General features: G+C 45.0%; 1 protein-coding gene across 3 annotated transcripts in view; it reads right to left on the reverse strand.

Moving 5' to 3' along the window:
• Positions 1 to 1,196: 1,196 nt before the first annotated feature.
• Positions 1,197 to 24,975, reverse strand: part of LOC109864563 (neuroepithelial cell-transforming gene 1 protein) — a 32,475-nt gene continuing 8,696 nt past the window's right edge. The window contains exons 1-10 of one of the 3 annotated variants that reach the window (XM_031797994.1): positions 22,702 to 22,877; positions 22,295 to 22,361; positions 17,722 to 17,784; positions 5,469 to 5,753; positions 4,713 to 4,775; positions 4,303 to 4,476; positions 3,857 to 4,114; positions 3,596 to 3,766; positions 3,049 to 3,235; positions 1,197 to 2,939 (exon numbers count right to left, since the gene is read on the reverse strand). In XM_031797994.1, coding sequence (XP_031653854.1) covers positions 2,485 to 2,939; positions 3,049 to 3,235; positions 3,596 to 3,766; positions 3,857 to 4,114; positions 4,303 to 4,476; positions 4,713 to 4,775; positions 5,469 to 5,753; positions 17,722 to 17,784; positions 22,295 to 22,361; positions 22,702 to 22,862 — 1,884 coding nt within the window. In that variant the 5' untranslated portion in view covers positions 22,863 to 22,877 and the 3' untranslated portion in view covers positions 1,197 to 2,484. Of the gene's footprint in view, positions 2,940 to 3,048; positions 3,236 to 3,595; positions 3,767 to 3,856; positions 4,115 to 4,302; positions 4,477 to 4,712; positions 4,776 to 5,468; positions 5,754 to 9,406; positions 9,659 to 17,721; positions 17,785 to 22,294; positions 22,362 to 22,701; positions 22,878 to 24,975 lie in introns of those variants that run through there. The other 2 variants (XM_031797995.1, XM_031797996.1) reach the window with 2 other exon arrangements.

A 24,975-nucleotide genomic window follows, 5' to 3' on the forward strand; every position in this document is an offset into this window, starting at 1 on the left:
CTCTCAGATCATGAGAAACAAGATTATCTGGTCTGATGAAACCAAGATTGAAATCTTTGGCCTTTTAGCATCACATTTGGAGGAAACCTGGCACCATCCCTACGGTGAAGCATGGAGATGGCAGCAAAAAATCAAATCAAATCAATGTTTATTTGTCACCTGCGCCGAATACAACAGGTGTCGGTAAACCTTACAGTGAAATGCTTACTTACAGGCTCTAACCAATAGTGCAAAAAAGGTGTTAGGTGAACAATAGTTAAGTAAAGAAATAAAACAACAGTAAAAAGACAGGCTATATACAGTAGCGAGGCTACATACAGACACCGGTTAGTCAGGCTAATTGAGGTAGTATGTACATGTAGATATGGTTAAAGTGACTATGCATATTTGATGAACAGAGAGTAGCAGTACCATAAAAGAGGGTTTGGTGGGTGGAGGGTGGCGGGACACAATGCATATAGCCCGGTTAGCCAATGTGTGGGAGCACTAGTTGTTCGGCCCAATTGAGGTAGTATGTACATGAATGTATAGTTAAAGTGACTATGCAAGGATGTTTTTCAGCAGCAGGGTCTGGGAGTAGTCAGGATCGAGGGAAAGATTAAGAGGGCAAAGCACAGAGAGATCCTTGATGAAAACCTGCTCCCGAGCGCTCAGGACAACGACACTAAGCACACAGCCAAGACAACGCAGCAGTGGCTTTGGGACCGGTTTCTGAATGTCCAAGAGTTTCCCAGCCAGAGCCCGGACTTGAGCCAGATCGAACATCTCATGAGAGACTTGAAAATAGCTGTGCAGCGACGCTCCCCATCCAACCTGACAGAGCTTGAGAGGTTCTGCAGAGAATGGGAGAAACTCCCCAAATACAGGTGCCAAGCTTGTAGCATCATACCAAAGAAGGCTCAAGGCTGTAATCGCTGCCAAAGGTGCTTCAATAAAGTACTGAGTAAAGGGTCTGAATACTTACGTAAATGTGATTTGCCTGTTATAAGCAAGACTAAGAGATGCCATAATGGTGTAAACATTGTCGTCACGCCATTAACTATCTCAACAATTCAGAGAACTCAAAAACAGTTACCAAGACAGCAACCAACAGCCAATGATGATGTTGTGTTTATGTATGACACATGTAGTTATTCAGGTAAGATCATTCAGTCCACTGAGGTAGAAAATAGAAAGGAAGATAGTAACTCAAGAGGTCAGATGCAACTCTTACACAGATCTTTATTATAGATTTTTGTGTTGTTTTTACACCACATTACATATAGGCCATGGCAGTCATATCACAGCCCTTTACTTTTCAGTACAGTTCTTTACCATCCCCTTTTCAAACAGTCAAACCTCATTCATTTTCCTTCTTCAACACTTTCATAACACCTTCATCTGTTTTCTCCCTATAACATACATAGTCTTTCTTTTCATTTTTCTCACTGGCTTTTGACCAGTGCCTCAAACCTCCATTTTTGGACAAGGCACCACATCACAGCTCCATCATTGCGTGGCTAGTGGCTACACACACCTTGAAAACAAAAACCCCCAACTTCTCAGTTCAAACACATTCAACATTTCCCTCTTTTTTTCCACATCTCTTAAATCTTCTTCTAACATACTCTTTTGCTTTTCTCAACCCATCTTTGTGGTTTCTTTCAGCTAACCGTCATCTCCTTAGTAGATCCCAACCCATCAGACAAGCATGTATATGCTCCTGCCAGTACTGTGGCTGGGGAGTGGCAGTGTCAACAACTAAAGCTCCATGCAAGATTGCTACATTGAAAAGTGATCAATTTTCATTTGGAAGAGTCAGCTTTTTAAACCAACATGGCTCAGTTTAAATTGTTTTTACATTATAGTAAAACAAAATCTCATTTGATATGCGTTTTGACATAAAATTACTACAATTCTGTAGCAATTCATGTTTTTTCCCATTAAAATGCGATTTGATTAAAGTTAATGCCTTCAACTGCAGGTGATGCAAAAAGGTGGCCGGACCATAAAAAACATCTGTTATTAGGAATGTACAAAAATAAGACCCGTCCTCCAGTACAGCTACAAATCAGACTTATCAAAATGTATAGTTTTCAGTTTCGTATCTCATCTATTGTGGGAACTCTTCCCTTCTATCCACCTCCCCAAAAAGTGTTCAATAACAACAGCAAAAAGCTAGAAACAGTTTTAAACATAGAGCTACAAATAGTAAACAGGACTATATGCACGACTTCTATCTAATTACTGAAAGCCAAGCAGGCCTCTCCAGAATACTGAATGGTATGCACTTAGCCCCTTTGTGGACAGAACCAAACAGTGGAGGGATGGAAGGGTAATGTAAATAGCTGCCAATGGGGACAGTAACACAAAACACTGTTGTAATAAACACACAGATGCATAAATAAAAGTCCCATGGGGAGGGGACACGCAGCCCCCCCCTCCCCCGTCCTTATGTACAAACATATTGTCCACTCGCCCAGGAGTCCATTTTCTCCCCTCTAATTACACCATGGTCTCCTTCCTCTTCCCTAAAGCACAGAGGGAGCGCTTGTCCTTTTTGGTTTTGTGTTTGGGCGACGGGGAGGATAGTGGTGATGAAGAGGAGGATGAGGAGCGGGAGGAGGGAGACGATGAGGAGGGAGACGTTGAGGTGGGACTGGGGGTCTCGTCCCCGCATAGAGAACTGGAGGCGGATGTAGCACCTGCGGGCGTCAAAGGGCAGTTCTCGTCGGCCTCCTCCGTGTGGATGACGGAGGAGATTTTGGAGGAGTGCCGCTTGGAGGGGGCGTCGGCTGCCGGGGAGGAAGTGGGCGTGGTGACATCGGCGGGGTGGTGGACGGAGATGGCGCTGCGCAGGCAGTTGAGCCACTGCTGCTTGTGGAAGACGTCGTTGACCTGCAGCGTGTGGGACTGGCCCCGAGACGGGTCATGGAAACGCACACGGAAGATGTTCTTGGCTGAGGAGATGAACAGAGAATAAGACGTTAGATTAACCATCAGTTTCAGTTACAGGCTTTAACCTCCAGATAGACATTGAAGGTCATAGGGGAGGGGTCAGGGGCTCACCTTTGTCTGAGTTACTGAATGCTCCTCTGAAGGAGCCACCCATTTTGACGTCTCCATCCTGCAGGTCCTCCAGCACCAGGTCCTGCACCGGGATTGGCTGCCGGTACACCTGGAAACAGTGGTGCTCGTTCCGCGTCACAGGCCGGGTCATCACCAACAGCTCTGTGAACAGGAACACATGCAGCTTCTGGAGGACAAAAGAAAGGAATAAATAATATATATATGTTAAAAATCTGATCAGGGTTTGTTTAATTTCAGGCATAGTTTCTCACATTCTCATCTGCCAACAGATTTTTATTTTCCTGAGGATTAATCATTGGTAGAGATTCTCATGTGATTATGTAATTCATCTTTTATTCGGTTCGTTTTAAATGAAAAAAGGTCCAAGTTTTGGCCCCGATTGCCTTATTTGGGGGTGCAGAGCTCAAGTTTGTGCACGTGAGGGTTAGAAGGAGCCAGGGAAGAATCATTGCTTTAGGTGGATTTGGGTGCGAGTGTGTGTATTTTAGCATTATAATGTGTGTGTATGCGTGTCTTCTAAACTCACTGTTCCGCTCTTGTTGCGTAGCTCGCCGTGACACAACAGACTCTTGCACTGGTCGATGCGCGGGTCTCTTTGCCTGTCGTCCAGATACTCCAGCTTGTCTATGTAGTACTGGCTCTCTGACTCACCCTTCTTCATGTTGATGTCAGACAACACACCCTGGATGATGGTGATCTGGAGACAAACACACACAGTTATAGTCACAAACTGATAGGATACAATGATATATTTGATGTTTCAGAACGCTGTATTCAAGTCACTCACCGCTAGCTCCAGGTGGGGCGTGTCAGGGTGCTCGGGCGTCGTGTGTTTGAGGATCTCTTTGAGCAGGAGGGGGTATTTGAACAGGCGGGAGCGGGGGATGTCAAGGAAGCTCCACAGGTCCAGCTTCCTGCTGAAGGGAGACTCCAGGCAGCGCTGCAGGAAGTCCTGCACCCTCCGGTCCTGTTTCTTCTGGTCCAACAGGGCCTTGGCCGCCACCTGGTTACTGCAGTAGTCTCGGTATGCATTCAGCCCTGGCAACTGGAGGGGAGAGAGATGTACCGTACCGTAAGCACTTTGGCCATTCACTGCTAGATAAACATACAGATACGTCATGTCATAAAGGGGCATCTTTATGACATCTTCAACACTTTAGTCCCTGCTAAACACACAGGTAGAGAAAGATAGAGAGAGGCCAGAATTGAGTGGGCACGGGCCCTGGTACGTACCCAGCTGACGACGATTTGTCCTATCTGTCCCACGGTGCCGTCGGGGCCGGTGGCTGTGGCCAGCTGAGCCAGCAGATCCTCGTGGAGGGGGATGTAGGCATCCAGGTCCCCGAAGATATGGCTCAGCTCCTCCTCCGACATGATACTCAGCTTCAGCATGGGGTCGTGGTACGCCTGGAGAGAGAAAATAGAGCCAAGCGGTCATTCAACAGCTTACGGTTTATTCAGAAAGAGAGTGGGAGCCTAAGAATAGCTCTGGAGGAAAGGTTTTAGTGAGATAGAAATGGAATCATTTATTTTAATAGCTCATGGGTAATGGTCGGTCATGTTTAGAGAAGAGCTGCCAACTAGTCAGATTTAATCTGTTTGCCTGATATGTACTCTCGGAGGGTTTGAATTAAAGTACGAACCTTGCGTGCGAGCTGGAGGTCCTCAATCAGGTCCTGTTCTCCGCGAGTCAACTCAAATATGGCCTGAGGACAAAGGAGATGAAAGACATATTTAAAACACCATGGAACAGGAGGCCATGCCAAATTAAAACACATTAAACTAAAAAGGACACCAAATTACTGAGGACATATTAAAGTAAGAGGCCAAATCAACACCAAATTACTTAGGTCAATGAGTTGCCAAATTCTTGTGTCCCTTCTCTCTCAGTGTTGTTTATGGTTTGAGAGTATTCTGACAGTTGGTTGAGAGGTCTGCCAGGCCAGGGATACATTAGTGACGTCAGACACCAGCTCTGGAACAGACTGGTGACAGACTGGGCCCTGACCGCTTCTAACCCCACTTAGCTCACTCAGCACAAATACCGAGGGGACTTTCAAAACAAACAAAAGTCTGAACTCTTGTATGAGAATCAAAAGAGAAAAACAGTGCAAAGGGGGGCAGGAAAAGCGCCCAGCCCTCTGGCTTTAATAACTCTGTCCCGGGCTAGGCTGAATACAGTGGCGTCTGGCTTTGTGACCTGGAGCGCACTCAGTCATCTGGAGCGCTTTAGCAGGGCCAGCCGAACTAGACATCAGGTATGTGGTTCAGTCTCTCACCTGACACCGTTCTAATCAAATCACACCATCTATGGTTGCAGCCGAGTTCCCATTCTTTCTCTATTGGGATTTGTGTGAAAAGAGATTTGAGAAGTCTATGGTGACGGTGTTGACTCTCACCTCCTGTCTCTTGATCTCCTTGGTGGAGAAGGTACCCTTCTGGTGGACGTCTAAGGTCTCCGACCACAGCGTGCTGTTGCGTCTCTTGGGCGGCGTAGGCGCCGCCGCCTTACTGCATGGCTTCTGGGGCACGCCCGGCGTCTTGCCACCATTGCCATCGCCCCGGAAGGATATGGACTGGATGGTCTGGCCGAAGCGCCGGACGGCCCCATTCCTCACGGGGGAGATGAAGTTAGCCAGCGAGGTCACTCTGCCGAGAGGACGGACACGCTTATTGCTGGGTTCCTGGAGAGAAGAGAGAGAGGGGGGAAACACAGATTAGGCCTCAGATTCTCAACTTCCTTTATCATAAACCTCAACCATCAGAACGTCAACTCCTTTAGCAGAAGCCTCAACAGGAAACAACTAGAAGCTTCCCCATTACTGATATGACATGGCTCTGATGATGCCTGCCATGAATCCCTATTGATGACACTCCCTCCAAAAGGGAGGAGGGGTTTGGAGCTGGGGTCAGGCCATAGAGACAGCGGGCAGGAGGAAGCAGCAGCCCCAGCAGCTGTTGCCTCCATCATGTGAGGACTGAGGAGCCCAGGGCAGGCTGGGGGAGCACAAAGACCCCCTTTCAGACTGCAGCCCAGAGGCGCCGACCAGAGAAGGGGCCTGGAGGCATGCCAGGAATGCACGGGACCCCTGCTCTCAGCTGTCCAACACACTCACACTGTCACACACACACACTACACAACTACTCAGCATTATGGCTTAACTACAGCAAACTGACCGTGAGACTGGGACTGTTCAGTCACTCAAACATAGGAAGACAAAAGGCCTCATCATTTAACTCCCGTCTCCCAGAGTTCAGTGAGGTACGAGACAGGACGGTGCTGTGTTTGGACAGCCAGAGTAAAACTGATGTGAGACTCTAGACGAAAGACCACCAGTGAGAGAGAGTTCCTCTCTAACAGGCCTCGTCCTAAACAGGCACTAGAATACTGGAGGAGGGGGTGGTGTGGGGTTTGTGGGTGCGAGTCGGAACAGGCCCTGGAGCCCTTGTCGCGTGAGAGAAGCATCACACCAGGTAATCCCGCTTCACTCCCCTGTACTGAGTGCAACACTCCCCTGCCAATGCACTGGCCTGCTGCAAACAGCAGCAAACATATCAAAGCCCTGCAGATCTGAGGTAATGAATTCATAGACTGTGAGAGAGACCTCTTAAACCTCTTCAAAAACAACCATAAATATAATGCTCTTAGACATAGGGAAGGAAAAGAATCAGTCTTATGAAATCTATGCTGCATGCTCTATTGGAACCCCCAAGCTCTTAAACTCTCTGAGCCTTCTCCTGACTCAGGATGAATGGGGTTTTGCCTTGGCTCAGCAAAACTGGGGGAACAGAGAGCCATTCAGGCTCCTCTTGGCCCCAGAAGCAGACCACAGCTGCAGAACAGATCCACCCCAGAGTCTGGTGTGAAAGCCACTGTGGCTGCAGCCAGCTAGGGTCATGGTCCAAATGTGGTCAGGGTCTTTGACCAGGACCGCCAGACAGTCCAGGAACTTATCTAAACCACTGTATCCCAGAGACAATAAACCGAGAGGACCAGCGCTGACCACATCCGAACTGCTCTGACAGTGGTGGTGCGGTCAGAAAGGAATCCCAATCCTAAAACACGGGTCTGATTTAAACCTCTCTAGGAATGTATTTTAATGGGCCTCATTACTGAGTGGAGAGAGGACCAGAACAGCCACACTGTGTCCAACTAGTTCTGCTGTAAACCCCATTGGACAATGGAAACAGAGGGGGAATTTGCTTTGGAAATCATGGGGTCTTCCAATGTAAACTTTGGAAACGTGTGTTGCCCATTGTGCCTTTCCTGTCATTTGGGGACTGGCCCTGGAATAACAAAGGCCACTAAGTGCTGTTCTTTGTACGCCCACCCAGTGTTACTATCAGCTGGAGAGACAACATGTAGACTGATAGAAACTAGTCCTGGTCCAAGCAGTTTGACTACAGGGAACTCCCTGGAATACTGTTCAGTCTCGCTCCCTTCAGGAAGCCAGATATATCCGGGGTTTGTGCTGCTGGACTGTATCGTTCTGTACAGTCTTTGGAACAATCCCCCCCCACCACAGATTGAGGGACCATGGGCACTCACTCAAATCTTCCCTAATGTCCTAAATTGGCCCCTTTTAATAACAACGCCCCTCCCTTCCTCCTCTCCACAATTATCCTTCTACTTCGTTATCTCCAACCAGAAAGCCAAAGGCTCATCAACTAAATGCATCCACTTTTTCAGCCAGCCCCCCCAATAGCCCCTTCCTGTGCCCCTGGCCTCCCTTTGATGTAACCCCACATGTGTTAATCCCTGCTGGCTTGGCTGTCCCTCCCTGCTGCATCTCTCTCTCTCTCTCTCTCTCTCTCTCTCTCTCTCTCATTACAGCATAGCTGATAGCAGGGCTCTGAGGGAGTGGAACGCCATGGTTTACCCTGGACTCCAACGACAGAGCTCATCAAAGTGTAACTGTGGGGTGACTTAAGTTTCGAAACTTAGGTTTCCAAACACGACTACTAACTTCATTGAAGAACTCAACTTCTTCTTTCCGATTTACCGACAATGTAGCCGCTGGCTTCCCCCTGAAACCCCTTCTGAAATATAACCACAAAAACCTTGAATGGGGGAAGGGAGGAGACTAGAAGTGAGTAAGAAAGGCTTCTGCTGACCAGTGGCTCTGTGTGAGTCAGAGAAGAGGCACACCTGGGTTCTACCCCCACCCTCCCTTTAATTGTGTGTGAGGAAAGCTCTCAGCCTACTGTGTGAGCACTCACACCTGGGTTCTACCCCCACCCTCCCTTTAATTGTGTGTGAGGAAAGCTCTCAGCCTACTGTGTGAGCACTCACACCTGGGTTCTACCCCACCTCCCTTTAATTGTGTGTGAGGAATGCTCTCAGCCTACTGTGTGAGCACTCACACCTGGGTTCTACCCCACCTCCCTTTAATTGTGTGTGAGGAATGCTCTCAGCCTACTGTGTGAGCACTCACACCTGGGTTCTACCCCACCTCCCTTTAATTGTGTGTGAGGAATGCTCTCAGCCTACTGTGTGAGCACTCACACCTGGGTTCTACCCCACCTCCCTTTAATTGTGTGTGAGGAATGCTCTCAGCCTACTGTGTGAGCACTCACACCTGGGTTCTACCCCACCTCCCTTTAATTGTGTGTGAGGAATGCTCTCAGCCTTCTGTGTGAGCACTCACACCTGAGAGCCGCTTCACTGCACTCACTCCCCCAGGGCTCGGAGAAATGGGGCTGGGGGAATCCCAACTGGAACATTTAAATGTGCAATAATGTTGGCATTAAGTTCCAACTTCAAACCACATACATTCCAAGTTAGAATGTTATTGGAATGAAACATTTGGTGAGAAGTTGAAAACATGGTGCTGATCTCTATATGGCTATTTGTCCCCTGCTGTTACAGTGCTGATGAGGTACTACTCAACCCCCAGGGATAGGATACATTACCTGTCTGGGCAGATAAATTCACACAAAAGCCAGCAAAGCTAAAGGGATGGATAGTTTTATGACCTCAACTTCAACCTGTTGAGCAATCTTCAGTGTGATAGTATCATAGAACAAATATGGTTCCTGTCTGCTCAAGGTTCTGCCAGAGACTAAACACACACATACCTTACTAATAAGTAAGGTGCAGTGTTCAGGTGAGATACGAAGTATGTGACAAATAGGTTTGTGACATAGCGGTTGTTTACGGAGCATGTGACAAATAAAATTTGATAGCAGAGAACAGGGCAAGGTGCTGATTCACTCAGATCTGATAAGAGATCAGTGGCTATCTCAGCAGAGAACAAGTTCCTATCCAACTGATATCAAATGACAAGCCAGCAGAAAGAACATACTAGATCAATAATTTCTTCTCCCAGTATCTCACCTCTGAGTCTTTGTTGCCTCGGTTCTGACAGTCTATAGCTTGTAGAGTCCGTTTGATAGGCACCAAGCTACCCAGTTCATCGTAAGCCACCATAGCGTTGAGTAAAAAAATCCAACAAGGTTTCTGCTATATCCAGTTAGTCTTCATTAATCCATATGAAATAGTTTTTTTTTTCTCTTCTTCAAAATATCTTTGTGAGAGTAGAACAAATCCACTCCACACACTACCGCTCTCTCTTTCTAAACTTTGGTCTGAGGTGGAGTTAGGGAGGGGGCGGTTTAAATACTCATTGGTAAAGGGAGGACCAAGCTCTCCAAACCCCTCCCACCATTTACGGGGGTTACTGTTGGAGGAATCAGACTCTTCTTGGAAGTGTGAAGGGCTATACAGGCGAAGCAGCCCGTTTGCTTTTTGTTGGTGACACACACACACATTAAAACAAAAAAGTGCTGGGAGAATTCCATGTAGGTCTGTTGTTAAAGTGCATGGAAAAGGTATGCATCATGTGCAGACAGTATTACAGAACAATGATCTCTAAGAGTTCTGGTTTGAACAAGGCAGTCATCTGCCAGAGACTAAACACACACAAACATACCCTGCTAAGATACAGTGTTCAGTGGAGATAGCAGAGAGAACAGGGCTAGTTGCTGATTCAGTCACAGATCTGATAAGAGATCTGTTGCTCTCGCATCAGAGAACAAGTTACCGTCCAACAATTTAGGACTGCACAATATGGGAAAATAATCTAATCGCAATTTTTGAAACCAATATTATGATTGCGATTTTACTTCCGATTTAGATCAAAACACTAAGAATCATAGAAATAAAATGAGTATTCCAATTCTATGGTTGGTGTTGTTTGTCATGACAACTACTGAAAAAGACAGGTACAGTAGACGTTGTGAAAGGGAAGGAACCCAAAGTGTTGGTCAGAGTTTCCCTGGAGACCCTTATTACATTTGAATATTATAATCATGGCATAAAAATAATTTTAAAACATTTTTTTAAATGCAGCCTCTAACAATATTGCAATTTCGATCCAAATTATATTCATTGAGCATCCCTAACTCAGAGAGAAACTTGCTTCGTGTTTTTAAACTAAACAAAATAGAGAAATGCCTTCTGAGCTCATACTGATGAATCATGTAAAAAAGTAGGCTTAGAGGAATTCTACTTCAGATAATTAATCATGTAAATTCCTTGAAAACAGCAGTTGTACATTTCCACCTATAGAATCTAGTTCAAACATAACCTATAAGTAATGAACCATCATGTAATCAATAACACACCTCATTGAGTGAGTAATTATGGAGCACTTCTTTGTCCCCTGGCTTTCTGGTGTGAAAGGTGTAAAGTGCACCAGTGTTCGTTGTCTGCTTTAGCTAATGGCAGAGAGCTGTTACCAGGCTCTGATCAGCAGGGGAAGGGGAAGATCAATTAGAATATCAATAAGAGGGACGCACTCATTCACCTCCTTATTATATCACACACACACAAGACCCTGTGTATTGAGGGCAGAAGTGTAGTGTGTGGGGGTGGGGTGGATTTAAAATAGGGGTGTTTAGTTTGTTATTACCCAGAATGCTAGTAGATATTATAGACTTCCATTGCGCTAACACTAATTAGCAACTTCCTTCAAACTGCACACAGAGACATAAAAATGGTATCCACAAGTTCAGACTCTGAATGTAGATAAAGGGCTTCATTGACAAAATCCTAAAGTATCCCTTTAAAGGGGGGGGGGGGCATTTGCTCTGCACCCAGTTTAACAGTACAAAGAAGTGAGAAACTAAATTCAGGTCATTCTGTAGCAGAGTTTTAAAGTAAAAGACAAGCTTGCTTCCCTTTTCCTGCACAAACTCATGTCACAGCCAGACACATTCATGCTCCATCTGAATAAAAGCTAACTGAGACGTGATTAGAGATCTGAAAACAACTGTGGCAAGCCACTAAACCCTACACACGTTGCTACATACTCATAACTGCTGTGCAAATGGACTGCAGATTCCAAGGTGTTGACTGTGTGATGGACTGGATAATGTGCTGAGGTGCTATGTGGTGGAAGGGATGTAAAACCTTGCTAGTCATTTGTTGAGCAAACAAATTAGACCAATGTGAAGGCTCGAATTCACCCTCCTGTGTCAATACTAAGGTGTGAAACAGGACATTTGCAACTAAGCATGTGTGTGTGCGGTGACAGAATTGAGAAAACACAGATGGGTCATTGTTGCTAAACTACATGAGGACTGGCACCATGGTTGAGAATGTGTTTGTCAGGACTGTCTGTTTACAGGTAAAATTGATTGTGTTATACAGACCAACAAGGCTCTGACAGTCTGGCATACATCACTCCACAAGCAGAGTCCACTCCACAAACTGACCCAACAAGTGGCTAGGATTCACAGCTCCGGGCAAGGAATCAAATGCTAATTAACAGCCCAGGGGGAAAGTCTGACTACATGTTGATTTGGGGGATGATTAGATTACTTGTGAAAAAGGGAGAGCAGTTTGCCAGAAGGGAGGATGGTGTGAATGATTATTCAGGTAAGACTGAATAATAATATTTACAAAATGTCTGTTTGCTGGAATATGAACCAGGAAACAGACAGTCTGGAGGAGATAGACTATAAGACTATAAAATTAAAACCCCTGTGTGTGAAAAGAGACTTTATCGTGCAATCATCCAGACACAGGGAAGACAACATGGTGCATCTCAGTGTTAGTCACTCTGTGTGGGGAGACCTGAGGCTGAGTCACCCCTCTGTCTGGTCCATCACCCGTGGGTGGGCTGTGAACACAACCAAACACAAAATAGCTCAACTTGCTGGGCCCAAACACCCAGTCAGCTGTAGGAAAGGTCTGACAAACAACCGTGTATTCACACACACTTACTTACTTAATACTACCCTCTCACACACTTTACTATCCCCCCTCCACACACACAGAGAGGCAGGCAGGAGTGAGTCACCTCAACCATAGCGTTACCCTCTATTCCACCATGGTACCTCCCTGCCAGGAACAAACAGAGCCCTGGGGCTTACAGTTCGGACTGAACTGAACATGCCCTCCACACCAGTACAGGAAAAGGCTAGTGTTTATTAGAGTTCTGGAGAAAACATAACAGCCAACACTTTCCAAGGGGACTAATTCACTCAACAAGTGGTGGAACCATTGACCCCTGGTGGTGGGAGTTTGGTGCAGGAGTTCAGGTACAACAAATGGCAGATATGGTCTGGAATGAATCTAATATTAGTGGATTATCCCTCCCTATATACATTTGGTCGGTGAGTCCTTATTTGAGCAGGCAGGAAGAGAATAGGCCTTCGGGTGTCCATATACTATAATGAATCACGGCTTCAGTGTGATCATATCAAGCCCAGGCACTGCCAGATTGAGTGGGCCAAGAGAAAGAGAAAAACAAAAACAGTTTCGTTTCTGATACACCAACTCCTGTATTGCCCCATTTCTCACTATGTGGAATTTGCCTCCGTTGTTCTCGCTCCATTCTTCCCATTCACTTTCCACCTATACCTGATCCCCAATTTCCTGTGGTCTCCATTCCTCCCTCATTCCTCTGTCTTACTGCCAATCAACCTTTAAAAAAGGTATCTTCGGCAGCTATTGGAGTGGAGATGAGGACAGGGCTTCTTATCCAGTAGTGCCCCACTAAAACCATCACAGAGCAGCCATTAAACACAATACCAGCGCTAGAATTCACACCAGACAAACATCCCCTGGTTACTCAATAGTTTACTTAAGTGAGTTTCTCAGTGCACACAACTAGGGCTTCTATGGGTTGCTACCAAACAATGTGGAGGTAACCAAGAACCACAGGTTTGTCATGACACATTCATAGAGAGCACACACACACAATCTAGCTAACCCACCAAGCAAACATGCAGAAGAAAAAAAAATGGGTGGTGAAAGAAGCTTGGAAAGTTCCAACTTGTGGCTTCAGGTTTTTCAAGGAACCCTGATTCCAGCCAGGACTGGCGATACATGATACAAGTCTGCAGCATTTACAGCAAACACCTTCTAGTCAGCTACTCAACCCCCCCGCCCTGTTTTTATTGTGGCAACATGTTGGCTCTCCGGGCGAGCATGCAGGTCAAACCTGGAGGGTTGGGGGGGGGGGGCAGAGAACTATGGAAGTAGCCTATTGTTCGTAGGTTGTTTACCTGAAGGTGGATTTGGGGAGGTGTGCGGGGGAGGGGATCTGGTCTGGTACAACAAGTTTGTGAACAGGCCGAGACTGCGAATCCGTAGGTAACCGCCCTGTCCCCGCCTATATCCCTTCTCCCCCAGAGCAGAAGATCCAAATCACGTTCTGCGCATGTGGGGGGGATTTACACACACATTTTTGTGGTACCCTCCCTGCACATTTCTCACTTTCACTCGGGAATAATAATTCTTCAAGTTTTACCGGTGAAACATCCATGCAGCGTCTGCATGCCAACTATTGGATCTCAATCAGTTTCACGAGGAGATACATTTAGCTCTTCTGGAGTTATACAGCGTTGTTCTGAAGTAGCCTACAGTGTGGTTTAGAATTATGGACAGTGGGCAGATTTTAGTGTAGATGGGTTATCAAACTGTAGCATGCCACAATCACCCTGAAATCTCATAAGAAATGAGGTGGTGTTTGTTTTACAAGAAAACTATAATACACTATAATACTCAGTTATGTAGAATACCATCATGATGTGATCTTGTATGCAGACATTGATTCAGCTTTGATCTAACTTCATTAAACGAGGACCATTCGCCAGAGTAGACTGTTCATCTAGCAGCCGAATTAGTTAATTTGACATTTGAGTCATTTAGCAGACGCTCTTATCCAGAGCGACTTACAGCAGCAATTAGGGTTAAGTGCCTTGATCAAGGACACAACGGCAGATTTTTCTAATCAGATGAATAATAGTACCCTGTTGAATTTGTCACATTTCTAGTAAACACATACTTTATGACAGAGGAGTGGTTCAGTGAGTCATTCCTCTCTCCATTCTTGCCCAACTTCGACTTTATGAAATATCACTTGGCAAGTTTATTGTAATTATTCCGTTCTTCCCCAGCGGAGCCGAATCTTGTTTTGATCATGTTTAGTTTGAGTCAGTGAGTGGTTTGACCTCAGTTAGTCATACACTACAAGAGCCTTTAACCTTTGCTTTAATCACTGCACTGCAAATGTTTCTCCAAATGCAACATTTAGAAGTGGCGCCAAACGTAAAATGTCTATGTTTTCTGGACACCAAGAGTTGCTCCTACTGCAGCATCTGCATCTGGGGTTGCACCGCTACTGTCTCTCATTCTGCATGGTTAAGTTAAGAGTTAAGGGCTGGGATAGAGTTCAAACAAAAACAACTCAACAGTTAAAAAGGTGCAATGTGCAGAAATCGCGCCGCCATTTGCTGGTTGCTAAAATTCGAATAGATGGCCTAATTTCAGTGACAAAACAAGCAATTTAGCGTAAACTGAAATTAAACTAACTATTTGAATTTTAGAAACCAGGAAATAGTGGAGCGATTTCTGCATATTTCACCTTTAACCGTGTAGTGTAGAGAATCATTGTACCATCTAAACCGCTGTGAAATATATTTTCAATAACCGAAAATATTGTAATTTCATCTGTTTGAAGTTGGTGTACAAAACCGAAGGTAAAAGACACAAAAACAAAACGTAAGAACAGGAAGCATAGAAATAGAGCATATGACAGAACTACTACTTCTTAGATTTGCTTTCAATGAGAATGACAGATCTAGAACTAACAAGGTTAAGGATAGGGTTAAAACAAATACATGTAAAACGACTGTTTAGCACTGGGTGGCTAACGCTCATTCACCATCTCCGTCCACAATGCTCTACCAGGATTCTGAAGGCATCTCCAGACGTCCTCGGGACATGGATGGACGTCCAATTTCGAAGTGAATCTGGCTGCTAGATGTCAGTACACAGCATGGCGTCCTCTACTGAAGCATAGATGTACCTTGTGTTACCATAACTCTGATCATGAAGTGGTCATTCTGACAGTTTGACAACTCCTTGTTGACCAATCACCAATAATACAGTGGAAAAATAAGACTTTAATACCACAGAATGACAGACAGGATTCCGTCTGTATCCACACTTCCATTTCACTATAGCCCATCCCGTTATAATACCTTGTGATGGGATCATAATACCAGTCACTGATTTCAGGTGACTGAAATCAGTTCAACCATGAAAGTGTTGGAAGCTCAGGCACGGATCATGGAATGAATGAAGCAACAACAGAGACATGGCATAATCTGCATCATGGGGCACTCTGTTCACAACGTTGATGTCAGCAAACCGCTCGCCCCCACACACAACGCCATAGATTGTGGTCTGCGGTTGTGAGGCCGGGTGGACTTACTGCCAAATTATCTAAAATGACATTGGAGTCAGTTTAGGGTAAAGAAATTAACATTCAATTCACTGGCAACAGCTCTGGTGGACATTCCTGCAGTCAGCATGCCAATTGCACACTTCCTCAAAACTTGAGCCATCTGTGGCATTATGTTGTGACACAAAACCTCCAGCACAAGGTGCTCCTGTGTAATATCATGCTGTTTAATCAGCTTCTTGATATGCCACACCTGTCAGGTGGATGGATTATCTTGGCAAAGGAGAAATGTTCACTAACAGGGACGTAAACAAACTTGAGCGCAAAATTTGAGAGAAATGCGCTTTTGTGCGTATGGAACATTTCTGGGATATTTTATTTCAGCTCATTAAACATGGAACCTACACTTTACGTTTATATTTTTGTTTAGTGTCATTTTATGCAATTCTATTAATTTTGCCACAGGGTGGAGAGAAATGTTAGCATTTTTTTATATCATAACTGAGTGAGACTGACTAACAAAATCAATGGGGGCCCCCTGGTCGTAATTCCTCAATGATAACAAGTTTAGATAGCTGACCGCTAATCGAAAAAACGATTAGCCGAAATGAGCTAATTGACTGACTATCAGTGATTGACATAAGAGAAACTGCTGATACACAACCACATTTTGAAATTGCACCTTGTGTACTCTAGTATTTTAACTGTAGAAAGTAAGTCGAGACCCCGACAGTTCCCTGGTATAGACCAATACATAGACCAGCCTATAAACCACCTCAAAATAAACCAATGCTACAGGACAATAACAAGTCTTTGTATATAGAGACTACCAGTAAAATGGCTCAAATCTGATTGAGCATAATGATGTAGGGTTGTTTATAAATTGTGACGGGCAAATCTCTTTAATGCACTACTATCAAAAGTCTCATCAGACCACCCTCAGCTTTCGAGTCATTTCAGACCCAAGCATTTTACTGAAGAAATATGAAGCGATCAAAAAAACAAGATTAGGCTCCGCTGGGTAGAAACAGACTAATGTCCTCCATGTAGTCATCAAAAGTAAAAGTGTTCACTAGAAATGTGGCCTGTCATAGTGGTTTGTGAGAAATTTAACAGGGTACTATTAATCGTCTGATTACTCAGAAAAGTGCTTGTTATGATTTGAGTGTGATAATTATAGCTCGTTTGTCCAAACATTAGTTATTAGGTTATTCAATAATTGCATCTGAGCTCCTAGACTGTGCATCTTTCCTTTACCAAGTGTTCTACTCCGCTAGCTAGCACCTCACCTCACCAGGTGTGCGTTTCTTTCGCCTCCAGATTGAGTGTGATAATGAAACCTCTGTGGAAACAGAGAGCATTACCAAAGGGGGATTATTGAGAAAATCATCCCAAGTTGGAATACTGGTGACAGGCGTGCGTATGTGAGTCAAACACCCAGACAACATTATAGACCCATATAGGAGGACGTTTTCCAACCAACGAGCTCTGATTGTCAATTTACTAGAAATAATAATCTTAGTAACTACAGTAGATTTGGTGATGGAATTCCCCAAACATGAGTTGATGAATGTTGTGGTGGTTGCTATAAACAAACATGGTCCTTATCTGGATGGTTTTCAGTGATATGCTCAAGTATCACAAACAAACAGAACAGAGCTAGACTTTGGATAGGCTATAGACCTAGCTTCTTCAGACCTCAGCCAAAGATATACAGAGGTCAGGAAACTGTCCTCCATGTTGGTACCAAATGATCCATTGCAATAACATTCTAAGTCTGGAATGCAATTTCCTGTACATTCATGAATGTCAGCAACTCTTGGGGACAACAACAGTTTACAGAACTGTGTGCATCACTTTGACAAACGGATCTAGGATCAGTAATGCTGGTTCAGGGCATCTATATATTGTGAACTCAGATCAGTGTTATGGGCCGATTCATTGTGTGTTTTACCTTGAAGTCAAAGCTGCACAGGCTGACTGCATCAGACTCATCCTTCTCTCTGCACTTCCGCTTCTGGGGACAGATGGAAATGAGATTGTTATTTTTCAAATTTAGACACACACACACACACACACACACACACACACACACACACACACACACACACACACACACACACACACACACACACACACACACACACGAGTCTCTCCAATTCACACAAAACAACTACATCTAGTCTGGACTCCTGCTGTTCTCTGATGTTAGAAATAGTTAGACAAGAATAGACAACCACCACCCCTCTGCCCCATTACCCTGTCCTATCCTGGTCTCATAGGTTTGAGAATAACCCCAGTGAAGTGAAGAACTGCCACTATTGCCCCAGGGACAATGTTCACCCCTGCAGGTTCCATTGGGAACAGGAAAGGGTTAATGAAGCACAAGAACACTTGAACACCTGGGGAGAAGACCAGCTGGCAGGTGAGATGAGGTCTGGCCCGGAGTTTGTGTGTATGTGACTAGGGTTGTAAAGGCTGGAGGAGCGCTGGGGTCGCCTGACTGCCGGGGCTCTTAGGGTGCTGTCATTAGGGCACATTAACCACAGAGGGAGTAGAGGGCCATCACAGGGCATTCAGGTCGAGACGGGAGCACGGGTGTGCAGAGTGAGACAGTATGTTGAGGTAGTTGTTTGTTATGAATAGTTTGTTTTGAAGGAGGTAAATGGGCATTTCTTCCTCAAACCTGTCAGCTTTCCACAGTAAAGACAACTCCTTGTGTAATATAAAGACAACTCCTTGTGCAATATAAAGACAACTCCTTGTGTAATATAAAGACAACTCCTTGTGCAATATAAAGACAACTCCTTGTGCAATATAAAGACAACTCCTTGTGCAATATAAAGACAACTCCTTGTGTAATATAAAGACAACTCCTTGTGTAATATAAAGACAACTCATTGTACAATATAAAGAGAACTCCTTGTACAATATAAAGACAACTCCTTGTGCAATATAAAGACAACTCCTTGTGCAATATAAAGACAACTCCTTGTGCAATATAAAGACAACTCATTGTGTAATATAAAGACAACTCATTGTGTAATATAAAGACAACTCCTTGTGCAATATAAAGACAACTCCTTGTGCAATATAAAGACAACTCATTGTGTAATATAAAGACAACTCATTGTGTAATATAAAGACAACTCCTTGTGCAATATAAAGACAACTCCTTGTGCAATATCTGATCACACAAGGTGAGAAAATGTGAATATGCATGGTTCATAAATTACAAGGGGACACAAGGGGCCTCCATATGCAATGCCCCAGATGAGAGAACAAGGCTATATGATTAGTTAGCCTACTAAGGGGAGTGAACAGTGCTTTGGCTAACAGAAAGTTACGCAATACTACAGTACAGCTCCTTAACAAGAGATTCTCATTTAGTGCTACAGCTGTTGAATACAGTAGTTCCACACTCAGTCAGTTTTTTTTTTAAAGGTAGGCTAATTGAGGAAGTTAGGACCTTTTCTGAAGCTAATGAGGGAAGTGGGATCAATCAATTAAACTCTTGTTTATAGTAGAGCTGACTGTAAAAGGAGAGGCTGAAACTGGCAATCTGATCAAAAGGCTACAGTGTAGCCATTCATCAACTAGCTATAAAAAAAGGCTCATTAGCCAATAGCTTTAGACTAGTGTCTTTAATCAGCTAGTGACTGAATGACTAATCATTAAGCTGATCCCCATTCAAAAAGGAATTCAAGTGATTGATCAGAGAAAATAACAAGACATTAAAGAGTTTATCATCAGAGGGCTTAACTGCATAGTGCTAGGCTAGCTGCTAAACAACGATGTGTTTCTGGTCAGTTTTTGATGAAATCATCAAAAGGGTGTGCCAGGTTAGATGGAATGTTTACACTGGACTAGAGGCATAATGTAGAAGCTCCTCAGTTCATGAACCTAACAAACTACTGCCTATGCAATGCAAGTCTGGGCTAGAGGGGTCTCCTCTTCAGAGCCTCCCCCAGACAACAAGGCTTGTGTGAGGGCAGAGTCTCTGTTGACTGCTGCTGCTGCCCATGCAAATTATACAATTTTACATTACTATGACATCATGGGCTAGGCTAAACTAACCTTTTAAACAAGCCCAGCTTAGGCCTGAGAAAAAAGGGCATTAATGTCAGGTGGGATTAGATAAAGAACTTGGTGATATTTGTTAAGTATGTTCTGCTTGATAGAATGATAGGTGAGGAACATCGATTGCACAGAGAGAGGGAAACAGTGAGAGAAGGAGGGAGTGGTAGAGGGAGGATGGGGAGAAGTGTAGAAAGGGCAGAGTGGGGGTTGGGAGTGAGGCAACAGTGGAGTTCTCTCACGAGTAACACTGGCCTATTATTGTGCTGGCCTGTTTGTGTGTGTCACGTGAAAATGGCACAATAAAACCATGACCTGGTCAGCTGCCAGAATACACAACCTGGCTGGCCCTATGTAATTACCGGCACAAAACAAAGTATGAGGTAGGTAGGCATAGAAAAAGGTGGGGCAGGGGGGTCGACACTGTGTTAAAGAATGCCATGGACTCTCAAGAGATTCTAGAACAGAGACTATGATAATCAGTGGTCATACTTAGTACCCCACCTCAGTCTTTTGGTATGTGCTGGGTAGGTTTATGTTGATATCATTGAATTAGGGTGCTTGATCTTACACACAGACATAGGCACATCAAAATACAATCTCAATTCCTAGGCACATAGACACACACACACACACACACACACACACACACACACACACACACACACACACACACACACACACACACACACACACCTGTTTGAAGTGGGTACGTTTGCATGGAAAGCGATGCTGACTGACATTCTGTCTGTCTGAACACGTCGCTGGGAGAGACAGAAAAGCTGCCATCTCCCCTACTAATTACCTGCCTACATTCACACAACAGCAGTTGGGCTTTGCACAGAACTGGAAACCTAAATGACATTCTCAACATTACAGAACTGTCCTGAGGCCTTGCTAATGTAGTCTGAGATAATATGAAACACTACAGCCCCCCCCCCCCCTACCTAAACTGTACTATGCCTGCCCCAGCCTCCAGAAAGTCCCCTACATTCCCACATCAAAGCACAGGATCCTCCTGACCTTATTCAAGTTTCAAGGTAGAGATAAGAGGGCATGGGAGACAAAGGAGAAGAAAGGAGCCCACCGTTTGTCTACATTTCTCTCTCTTTGGGTAGATTTATAAAAGTTTAGATAATAGTGGAGTCATGGGGGGGGGGGCCTAGGCAACAAGCGCTATATGCTTTTAGTGGTTGAGGTAAGCATGCCAGTTAAAGTAAATTAGTGGAATCAAAGGCAACATTTGGCACGAGATGAAGAGCCGCTGGCCTCCTCTCCTCCTCCCTCCCTCCCTCGTCCCTTCTTTTCATCTCCTCCTCTCCCCGGCTCAGATGAGTGATAGATAGGGTTTCAGCTGGGGTTCACTCATAAACCCTGGAATGCTCCAGGCCTTGTCGTTCCGTTCCTTTCTCTAATCTCTCCTCTCAACTCTGTTTCCAATCACTGATCACATTGAGGTCTAGGTTTTACTGTAAACAGTAGGCCGGCCAATCAGAGGAACAGGAGCTATGTTGATTCCATTATGTTGAAGGGGAAATAGAAACAGGAAGATTTTTCTTGTTTGTTCACTGTTGGGTCACTGGGTAGTCTGTCCTGTGCCTGGCATCAGCTGTGAGGGAGTCATGCAATTAAAAAGTTCCTGAATGGAGGATCAGATGGACCTGCAGAATGCTTACGTCACCTCTCACTCAGAGGTGATTGCGAGTTGCATGAGCGATTCAAGGTTTAGTTTGAGTGCCTTTATTTTGGGGATCAAGGCTATCATGAACAATGCAGTAATTTGTATTTTTTTTTTAACTAGGCAAGTTAGTTAAGAACAAATTACTATTTATAATGACAGCCTACATCGGCCAAACCTGGACGTCGCTGTGCCAATTGTGCACCACCCTATGGGACTCCAATCACGGCCGGATGTGATACAGCCTGGATTCGAATCAGATAATAAACTAGTGACTCCTCTTGCACTGAGATGCAGTGCCTTAGACCGCTGTGCCACTCGGGATCCTGAGTGACACCATCATCCACTATGGAGTAATGGGTGAAGGCTGGGTTACAATAGACTATGTTCTGAATACCGATACACAGGTGATGCCGGATGCATCCAAGATGCAGTCCAAACCTCCCCTCAATAACTTAAGACCAAAGTGATTCAGTCATTTGTCATTATCGCTTACTGATAAAGGACCTTTTCCTAAACCTAAGTGCACAGAGTCAGTATCTGTGGTCCAAGTCAGAGGAACTTTACAGCTTTGAGAATGAACAAGTCCATTTGCTTCCGTGTCGGTTTAAAAACACCAAGGCCAGATTTGAAGCCAAAACAGACAGTTTTGCACAAACAGGCCGGATAGCCATAATGCCAGGATAAAATGTGGAGGATAGTGGAATGAGCCAAGGTTCTGTGAGGGAACAGGGAGACACAAAAACAAGAGCTGGATGGAGGCTGTACTCACCAGACTGAAGTCCCATTGAGGCCCAGGAGTGAGGAAGGTGAAGGAGCTCCCTCTTCTCAGTCCAGGCCTACAAGATGAAGATGGAAAAAGAGCAGGAAATGATTGCTTGTTCAACTAGTACAATATGAATAACACCATACCCTACACCCTAATTCAAAAAGGTGACACTACTAAGACCTTTCCATCTCAGGGCATGAGATGACATAACACCACCACAACGCCAGCAGGTAACAACCGCATGCAAGAACGCAAGCTCACCCCTGCCTTGTGAACGCTCAATCATGGTAGTGCAGGAAGTGCCTCAAACAGAATAACTACTTCAGTCATTCAGTGCCTTCCCCAAAGACCCATGCTCAGGTGCCACCGTATACATCTGTGGCACACGGTGCATGGGCTCTGGTACATACCACAGCCTGCTGTAGCCATAGCGATGTCCCCTTCGCTGCATCCTCAGACACCCAGCAGAGTAGATCCAGTCAGAGAACTGTCCTTCACCCCTCACTCTCTGTGCAGCACCCACAGGGTTACCAGGTCTCCAAGATGTCCTCACAATACTCATGGACCTCATGGAACCCCTCGAATACAATACTCACCCTTATCAGGTTATCATCAATGATTCAACTTCTGATTATATTTAATCATTGATAACCTGATGAGGGCGAGATCTGTATAAGGGATTTTTGAGGGATTACGTCAGTCTGGCCATTAGAGTGGGCTAGTTTAGGTCAGATCAGGACAAGTTGAGAGCTCTTAGACAAAGCGCAATCTATTCCCTCTGTCTGGCTAGACGATTACCCTTCAGACAGGCACCCTGTCAGCACACCTAAAAACCCCAGTCTTTTGAGACAGAAGGATTGGATTTCTATTATTGCCCTGTCACACGCTGATAACAACCCACATGAGTGACGATGAAGCCAAATTGGACGGCTTTCAAAAAGACCAGTTTCCACATTGTTTGGGTTTGAGTTAATGTCAAGGTGTTACTTAGATGGACACTCATATCTTCTGAAACCATCAACAATATGTTCAGATCATATCTGAAAACAGATTGGTGATAATGGTCTTTATATAGAGAAACCTCAAAGGAAATTAAACCTCTACAATCCTAACATTCTTTCCTTGATTCCTTTGAACCACTTGTCTCTAGCATGTGTTCCTCTTGTACTGCTGTTACTGGGCCAAGTCATTCCGTTGGCCTGCCTCGTTGCTACAGGTGGCATTGTGCACAGTGACACAGCACTTGTCTATAGTGAAGGGCAGACTGCACTGACCGCAGCTGTGGTGCCACTCTACAGCTTCTTATGTGGTCTGCACTCAGAAATCGGTACTGAACGACTAGTAGTGGAGGCCTGGCGGACAGTGGAGGAATTCCCTAAGAGTGAGTGAGTGAGTGAGTGAGTGAGTGAGTGAGTGAAAGAGCAAGAGAGACCGAGTGCGAGAAAGAGAGAGTCCGGGTGCGAGAGAAAGAGAGCCCGGGTGCGAGCAAGAGAGAGCCCGGGTGCGAGAGAGAGAGAGCCCGGGTGCGAGAGAGAGAGAGCCCGGGTGCGAGAGAGAGAGAGAGCCCGGGTGCGAGAGAGAGAGAGCCCGGGTGCGAGAGAGAGAGAGCCCGGGTGCGAGAGAGAGAGAGCCCGGGTGCGAGAGAAAGAGAGCCCGGGTGCGAGAGAAAGAGAGCCCGGGTGCGAGAGAAAGAGAGCCCGGGTGCGAGAGAGAGAGCCCGAGTGCGAGAGAAAGAGAGCACGGGTGCGAGAGAAAGAGAACAAGTGTGAGAGCACAACTGTGAGAGAAAGAGAGCACGAGTGTGAGAGAAAGAAAGCACGAGTGAGAGCACAAGTGTGAGAGAAAGAGAGCACGAGAGAATGAGTGTGAGAGAAGAGAGAGAGCATGAGAGAAAGAGAACAAGTGTGAGAGCACAAGTGTGAGGGAAAGAACAAGTGTGAGGGAAAGAACAAGTGTGAGGGAAAGCGAGAACGAGTGTGAGAGAAAGAGCACGTGTGAGAAATAACAAGTGTGAGAGAAAGAGAGCACGAGTGAGAGCACAAGTGCGAGAGAACGAAGAACATAGGGAGTTCAGACAAGACAAGTCAAACAGGAAGAAAGAAAGATATAGGACTAAAAGGTGGAGAGAAGATTGTAGGGAATAAGGCCAAGGATAAAGAGAGGGATGGGAGAATCAACAAGGAAAAAGAGACAAATAAAAGCTTAGACTATGTACAGACTCAGTGAGCATAGCTTTGCTATTGAGAGAGGCCGCCGTAGGCAGACCTGGCTCTCAAGAGAAGACAGGCTATCTGCACACTGCCCACAAAATGAGGTGGAAACTGAGCTGCACTTCCTAACCTCCTGCCAAATGTATGACCATAGAGACACATATTTCCCCCCAGATTACACAGACCCACAAAGAATTAAAAAACAAATCCAATTTTGATAAACTCCCATATCTATTGGGTGAAATACCAGTGTGCCATCACAGCAGCAAGATGTGTGACCTGCTGTCACACGGGCAAGCAGTGAACAGAAACACCATTGTAAATACAACCCATATTTATGTTGATTTATTTTGCCTTTTGTACTTGAACTATTTGCACATTGTAACACTGTATATAGACAGAATATGACATTTGAAATGTCTCTATTCCTTTGGATATTCTATGAGTGTAACGTTATTATTTGTTTATTTGACT

This window comes from Oncorhynchus kisutch, linkage group LG19 (genome assembly GCF_002021735.2).
Source record: "Oncorhynchus kisutch isolate 150728-3 linkage group LG19, Okis_V2, whole genome shotgun sequence".
Lineage (NCBI taxonomy): Eukaryota > Metazoa > Chordata > Actinopteri > Salmoniformes > Salmonidae > Oncorhynchus > Oncorhynchus kisutch.